The sequence below is a fragment of the Zea mays genome, chromosome 8, assembly GCF_902167145.1.
Source record: "Zea mays cultivar B73 chromosome 8, Zm-B73-REFERENCE-NAM-5.0, whole genome shotgun sequence".
Taxonomy (NCBI): domain Eukaryota; kingdom Viridiplantae; phylum Streptophyta; class Magnoliopsida; order Poales; family Poaceae; genus Zea; species Zea mays.
This window is the reverse complement of record NC_050103.1, coordinates 106,907,023-106,915,254: the sequence shown is the minus strand read 5'-3', so window position 1 is coordinate 106,915,254 and position 8,232 is coordinate 106,907,023. Positions and strand designations below refer to the sequence as shown.

The 8,232-nt window shown below is 43.4% G+C and overlaps 1 protein-coding gene across 1 annotated transcript; it reads left to right on the top strand.

Annotated features, from left to right (window-relative positions):
• The first annotated feature begins 1,869 nt into the window (after positions 1-1,869).
• Positions 1,870-4,981, top strand: TUBB2 (Tubulin beta-2 chain). Its single transcript, NM_001111956.1, is given in 4 exon segments — positions 1,870-1,947; positions 2,107-2,511; positions 2,608-2,877; positions 4,156-4,981. Coding segments are annotated over 3 exon segments (1,335 nt in total). The 5' UTR covers positions 1,870-1,947; positions 2,107-2,117; the 3' UTR covers positions 4,827-4,981.
• Positions 4,982-8,232: the final 3,251 nt, after the last annotated feature.

The following is an 8,232-nucleotide window of genomic DNA, read 5'->3' as shown; positions in this document are numbered from 1 at the left end:
TCTAATTCTTTATGTAAGCCTAACCTTTTGTTTTATGATAAACGAGAAGTAATATAGGCCTAAGGGCATATATAGCCTAGAGACTTTGTATGGTTTTCTAAGTATAAGAGACAACAAGACTACATGATACAATTCAGAACCTATACATTATAAATATAGTTCAAAAATAATATGTATAGAAAGTCGTGTAGAGACGAGCTCTTCGTGAAGATCCTATCTCTTCATTTTTTTCACTTAACCCTCTAAAGGCCCCTAATTAAAGGGATTATACATGCCCTAATATTTTAGTCCAAGGTGGGCATTCAGTTAAATCGAATATGTCATTTAGATTTTCTTAGTTAAAACAAAAAAACGATACTGTAATTCACTTTCGGTTGAGTTTGGTTTGATGATCGATTGTCGCTAAGAATGTTTTCATCCTAGTTTCAGCAACACAAAAGAACCACATAAAGTCTCTACTAGTTAGGTAACCGTACATTAACAGTTATTTACAATATCTCTCTTATATATAACACAAGCAAATGCAAGTGTAGTGGTAAGCTCCAAATGCTTTGATCGAAGCACCCTGGGTCCGAATTGAGCGTGTGGGATTGCTCATTGCTCGATGTGCGCCAACGCTGGTCGTTCTGCTCGCGCGCGTGAGAGGAGCTCGCGCATGCTACGCTATGCGCTGGGCCAGCTGCTCGCTGTGCTCGCACGTGTGAGGGAGAACGCACGAAGGAAGAAACTCATGCTCTAGTCCCTAAACTCTAATTTAGTAAGTTGCTAAATACATATTAGGAACAAAAACGACCTTAGTCTCCAACAATTCTCAATTCTTAAGCCGTTAAATATATGTAAATTAAGATAACTCGATGGTAAATTCATCATTTTCGCAATTTAAATCATTTTAAGTGCATTACTTATGCATGGGTGCGCACTCGATGGCACACAAGCGATTTGACGCTATGATTGATGAGCCAAATAGGTTATTGGAAGTGCAAAACAATTCTCAAATTTAAGGACTAAATAGAGATATTTAAGAAGTTTATATATTTGAGGACCTAATTTTAGAAAATGTTGTATCATGATTTTTAGCTATTAAGGGGATGTTTGTTTAGGATTATAATATGTTCAAATTATATAATCAATAAATTTTAAATTAAGTGTTAGTTCAAAACTTGTTAGATTATATAATCTGTACAGATTATAATGCTAAGACCAACTTCAATAGTTATGTAAATTTTAGCTCTCTAAATCACAAATTTAAGAAGTTCCTAAATAACTTTGGGAGTAAACAAATCTGAGTTCTCTAATAGTTTTCTAAATATATGTTGTAGTTTTGTTTTGTATCTATCCACATTAAAAAATAAGTCACAAATGTCAGCAATTATCTTCATTACCTACATAATGCAGCCAACATTTTTGTTTAGTGAGTTGCTAACTGGTTGCCAAATGTAAAAAGGAAATGAGGTTAGATGAGAAGTTGCTAAATTTAGAAGTTAGCTTAGAGAACTATTGGAGAGGAGTTTTATGTTAGCTACCTAAATTATTGATTTAGGAAGTATTTTAGAGAATTACTGGAGTTGCTCTAAACAAACACCTCTGACTCCCTAAATTAAATGTATGAACCTTTTTCTTTCCAACTTCCCATGGTCCGCGTGAAATCGGTTCACACGGAAAGACAAACAGCCAGCGTCCACCTTTCAAAATTCAAAATCCAAAGCCACAAACGGGCCCATGCGAAGCCTACGCGCCGATCTCCGCATCGGACGGATGTGATCTTCTGGGTTTCCTCGGGAAACCCCACGTGCCGTCCGATCCGGTGACCTATCCTCACCACCGTATAAAAAACCGCCCGGCATTTCGCCTCACCATTCTCAGAACACGCGCTCACTCCCGAGTCCCGATCGCAACCGCCCCCCACATTCCCCAGAGTTAGCCCGATCAGATCGTTTTTCCCTCGAGGTAATGCCGCAATCGAACCGATCTCAAGTTTCTTCGGATCCTTGAATTTTGGTGGATTTCGTCGGGTTTTTTTTGGGTTCATTCGTCTTCGGGACTTTTTGGGGATCATTAGCTCTTGATTTACCCTCTTTCGCGCGTTGATCTTTGCGGTGTTTACAGGTGAGAGTAAGATGAGGGAGATCCTGCATATCCAGGGAGGGCAGTGCGGGAACCAGATCGGCTCCAAGTTCTGGGAGGTGGTGTGCGATGAGCACGGCATCGACCCGACGGGGCGGTACATGGGGACGTCGGACGTGCAGCTGGAGCGCGTCAACGTCTACTACAACGAGGCTTCATGTGGTAGGTTCGTGCCGCGCGCGGTGCTCATGGACCTTGAGCCCGGCACCATGGACGCCGTCCGCACGGGCCCCTACGGCCAGATCTTCCGCCCAGACAACTTCGTCTTCGGCCAGTCCGGCGCCGGCAACAACTGGGCCAAGGGGCACTACACCGAGGGGGCGGAGCTCATCGACTCCGTCCTTGACGTCGTCCGTAAGGAGGCCGAGAACTGCGACTGCCTCCAGGGTATCGATCTCTCATCATCTGAACTGAATCCCATCATCCAGTGTTTCGGAATTTCTGTTGCGTTGTCTGTCTCAAATGATCTGTTCGTGCCATCAGGTTTTCAGGTTTGCCACTCGCTCGGCGGTGGCACGGGGTCTGGCATGGGTACCCTGCTCATTTCTAAGATTAGAGAGGAGTACCCGGATCGAATGATGATGACGTTCTCCGTCTTCCCATCCCCCAAGGTGTCGGACACGGTGGTCGAACCCTATAACGCCACGCTCTCTGTCCACCAGCTCGTGGAGAACGCCGACGAGTGCATGGTGCTGGACAATGAGGCACTATACGACATCTGCTTCCGCACGCTGAAGCTGACTACTCCCAGCTGTAAGCCGATTTGTTCCACCAAATTTGATCGCGTTGAATACATGTATTTACAGTTTGATTACCTTACCTGGTTCTAATTGCATCATGTGATTGTTTAATAATAAAGATTTTTTCTGTGCTTTTGATGTTTCAGATTATGATCCAACCTGCTAGACATTTTGTAGTTGTGTTTATCCTGATCCAACCTGCTGATCCGAATACATTTGTTGCCAAACTTAGTGTCTTTGCCTTAGGTGTTGGAAGCCTACTGTCAGAAATGTCCTCAGGGGAGTTGGGAGCCTATTCCTAATTTGCTGATATTGTTATCTGAACTACTTACTGGACCCCTTTCGAAAGATATGTATTGTTGAGTTGATATTGCAGTGGGCTATTTTGTTTGTCACCCTCAAGCATGTCACATCTAGTTACCATGCTTGATTGTTATCTAATTGAGTGTTGATTCAGCATTGTTGTTTGTGCAGTGCGCTACCCAACTTGATTGGTTCTTTAAGTTTAAATAGAAGAACTTAGTTTCCATGTCAGTGACTTAGTGGACCTTATTTTGGCGATGGAAACTTGTTTCTTTTTGCCTTAGGTGTACCCCTTATTCGCGTGTTTTGGTAACAGAATTTCATATTTCTGGGTTCTTAAAAAAGAATTTCACATTGCAGTAAGCTAGGAGTATTTAGCAAGTTGCAACTTGCTAGCCATTTTGAATGTTGCCTTGTGCTTGACATGAGGAATATGTTTGCTATCATATTATTGGCCTTGTTGCTTGCTTCTTCAAATGCTGCTTTTGAATTTATCCTAGTCCTGATAAGTTGGTGTGGATCTCTTAATTGATGAACAAACCAGGATACTTTAACATTACGTAGCAAGTCTAAATATTGTTGCCTGATGAGGGGGTGCTGAATTGTAAGCAGGTCAAATGTGTTAAGAATTTCAGAGATAGGATTTCTTCTGCGCCTTGCATAATTCTTGTCATATGGAAAATGTAAAAAACATTGCGTTTACCTGAAGAAAAATGTATGCTAATAAAGAAATATTGAGGTGAACCAATACATCATTTCAGAAAATGACGGTAAACAAAAGCCTATGTGCATATTGGGCTGTAATCGTTCATTGGTTCAACCTGCAATGTTTAGTACTAATCCTTGTAATTATTTTTAATAATTTATTTTTACATGATATGTTTTTTTTTCTCATGAGTCATGGTCAAGATCATTGATAGATATAAATTCATGTTGTGACCTCTCACTGTGTTGCACTGATGTGAACCTTTGTTGGTTTTTTCTGCAGTTGGTGATCTGAACCACTTGATCAGTGCCACCATGAGTGGTGTCACTTGCTGCCTTCGCTTCCCAGGGCAGCTGAACTCTGACCTCCGCAAGCTTGCTGTGAACCTGATTCCCTTCCCACGCCTGCACTTTTTCATGGTTGGCTTTGCACCGCTGACCTCGCGTGGCTCCCAGCAGTACCGCTCCCTGACGGTCCCTGAGCTGACCCAGCAGATGTGGGACTCCAAGAACATGATGTGTGCCGCAGACCCACGTCATGGCCGCTACCTGACGGCCTCTGCCATGTTCCGTGGCAAGATGAGCACCAAGGAGGTAGACGAGCAAATGATAAATGTGCAGAACAAGAACTCGTCCTACTTTGTGGAGTGGATTCCTAACAACGTCAAATCGAGCGTTTGTGACATCCCCCCTCGTGGCCTCTCCATGTCTTCCACCTTCGTGGGTAACTCCACCTCGATTCAGGAGATGTTCCGGCGTGTAAGTGAGCAGTTTACGGCCATGTTCAGGAGGAAGGCCTTCTTGCACTGGTACACAGGCGAGGGCATGGATGAGATGGAGTTCACTGAGGCTGAGAGCAACATGAACGACCTCGTCTCCGAGTATCAGCAGTATCAGGATGCTACAGCCGATGAGGAGGCCGACTATGAGGAAGAGGAGGCGGCGGCGGAGTGAGGCCTTCTGCCATCAGTTGGTGCGGGGTTGGCTTTGTGGTTTTCTTTGCACTTGATGCTACCTCAACGTATGCAATATCTCCTGCTTGATATATCTGCTGCTTGTGTACGCTACCGCGTACGTTCTGCACTCTTAATAAATATATATGTTAGTTCCGTACCAGTTCCTGCGCTAGTGGATTGGAATTCTGATTAAAATGTTTGCTGAGAAGTGTCGTGGTGTTCTTGGATGAGATTCTGTGCTGCCGTTGTATGCTGTTTTGACCAAAAATTACAATGTTTGTTGAAAATTATGAGTTCGTTCTTTGTTTGTTTTCCAGTAAATCTTTGTAGGTTTGATTTCTGTTTGGATGTTCGCGGTTGGAGCTTGTAAGCTGAAGGTTTAGCATATGCATATCACTTTTTTTATTGACAAAAATAATGAGCTGTACGTAGTTACGTTGGGATACAAGGTATGTAGTATTCAATGGGATAATGATATGTTTAGACATATGGAAAAGGCATGAATTATTATTCAATGGATTATAAAGATGGGAACCCACATGCTTACAGCGTACTTGAAGATGTTTTGAGAAAAAAAAAGCATGCATACCTCAAAGCTCCGCTAGGATTAGAAATGTGTACAAAGAGACTTGTTTAGACCAAATTCCAAAGAAAAAAAACAGGGTCGTGTTTGGACTTTAGAGAAATAACATAACATAAAAACCTTTACAAGTTCCTAACCTGCTTCAACAGCAGCCATCCACAACTACTATATCCGTTCATAATTTACAAAGCTCACATCAGCAATGCATGCAGATTCATGGTTTCTCCACAATCCTGACATATTTTTTAGCTCAATCAGTTATTCAAAGGGAACGACGTGTACTTGTTCATGGTTTCTCCACAACCCTGACACTGACATATATTTTTTTAGCTCAATCAGTTATTCAAAGGGAACGACGCGTGCTTGGTTTCCCACCATGCTTCTGTAGCAGAACGGGGTAGAGGCACACGGATCGTTGCCACTTGATGCGCAATGTAGCAGAAGAAAAGCTTGAGTAGTTCGCTCCAACCTAGAGGGTGTTTGATTTTTAGAGACTAATTTTTAATTCATCTATTTTCTTTTAATTTTTAAATTATTAAATACGAAAACTAAAACTTTATTTTAGTTTTTGTATTTAGAAATTTAGAAACTAAAATAAAATAAATTTGAGGGACTATAAATTAGTCCTTATAAACTAAACACTCCCTTGATCGTGCATTAGACTAGTAGGTCATAACTTGATGTGCAATCCATGTGGCGCCTGCTTTGGGTTGGCGCTTGTTTGGTTCACGTGTAGTTATGGCACACACGACTTCTTCACCTCATTTATGTGCTCCTCCACAAGTGCGGCGGCCGTTTTCTCCGCCGCAGTTGTGGTACGCCACAACTGGACATGGCGTGTGTTGACGCCAGATTTCTCCGCCGCAGCTGTGGTACGCCACAACTGGACATGGCGTGTGTTGGCGCTAGATTTCTCCGCCGCAGCTGTGGTACGCCACAACTGGACATGGCGTGTTGGCGCCAGATTTGTTGGTGTTAAAACCGCACCAACCTGACCTACAGAAAATCACTCTTGAATATGGTGGTCCGGTCAACCAATCCACAAAGACATAACCAAATTTCATTACTTGAAGCGGGACGAAATAATCTCACAAAGTATGGAGAACAGGAGTTTGGGCTTAATCGAAACCACGTTTGTGTTCACAAGGTAGGTAGAAGAAAACTGGACAAATGATACATGATGGCGACATGCTTCACCTCTTTATCTTTGTTTTCGTCTCTAGGTTGTATGTGTGTTGTTGGAGGCTTTCGGCTTCCGAAGGTCCTCAAAAACGTAATTTAACAATATTTCTGGAGTACAATACATGAGCAGGTACCTTCGAACATGGACTCTTCGGACATGGACTCTTAGGACAAGGGGAACGAAGGATGAAACAGAGCCGAAGCTGTGTGCAAGGAAGCTTCGGCATGATGACAGGAAAAAGGAAACCGACTTAAAGAGGAAAAGGCTATCTAGACCCTGATGAATTACTATAGAGTTATTAGCAAATGCAAAGGGCCTGGATGTAATTTTACATGGGATGCGACCCGTGCCTATAAATAGATGAACAGTACTCCCGTACTGTTCATGCGCTGACTTGGCATTTGCTTTTGCATCACACTTGTACTTTTATCTTCTTTCGAGCCGAAGGTACATTTGTAATTTGAAATCATTTCTATTTTTCCATAGTAATAAAGTAGAAATGAGTTAATAATAATATATAATTGTCTATGTCATTTCTTATACTTTATATGATTCTTTCGTCATTATTTTGTGTTGTGTTGATGAAGGTTTGTCCTTCATAACCTTCGTCCGAAAATCATTATATCCCGAGGGAATAATGCTTCGAAGGACGAAGGACTCTAACGTTCTTTGTGTTGCCTTGTTCTTAACTCATAGCATTTGAGAACAAGTCCCCAACATTGGCGCCCACCTCCGGTGAACCCTTTTCGACCACCTTCGGCAAGCATCGACCTTCGTCATGCTGCCAAAGAAAGCTTCAGCAACAGGGGCTGCCGCTCTGCAGCCGCTGGACCCGAACCAGGAGACCCTTTCTCTTCGGGAGGCCCGAAGCCAGAAGAGGAAGGCCACCAGTTCAACGCCTCAGGAGGACGACTTGGACCAAGAAATCGAGAATATGGAGATGCTTCATCAGCAAGTGCAACGGAAGAAGGAAAAGATGGCTTGGCTAGCTGACCTGCAAAGGCAGATAGACGAAGCCTCTGAAGAAGTTCGTCATCTTGCTCAGGATGACCAAAACCGAAGGCCCCAGCACAGAGAGCTTCACCAAGAGGGCTTCGTCAACGAGGATGACTGGTATGAGGATTTCCACCATGGAAATTTTGCCTTTGACGATGCTTCTCCTCTGTCAGCTGAACTGCAGGCTACACCTTGGCCCCCGTCTTACAAACCACCCCAGCTCCCAATGTATGACAGACACTCAGATCCGAAGCAATTTCTGATGAGCTACGAAGCAACCATATCTTCATATGGTGGCAATACTGCAGTCATGGCGAAATCCTTCGTCATGGCAGTCAAAATGTTGCACAAACCTGGTACTCTTCTCTTCGGCCAGGAACAATTACATCGTGGCAAAAGCTGAAGGACATGCTCATCACCAGCTTCCAAGGGTTTCAGACGAAGCCGGTCACTGCTCAAGCTCTGTTCCAGTGCACTCAGGATCATGAAGAATATCTTCAGGCGTATGTCCGAAGGTTCTTACGACTGAGGGCACAGGCGCCAACGATGCCCAATGAAATTGTTATTGAGGCCATGATTAAGGGGCTTCGGACAGGACCTACAGCCCAATACTTCGCCAGGAAACCCCCTCAGACCCTAGAG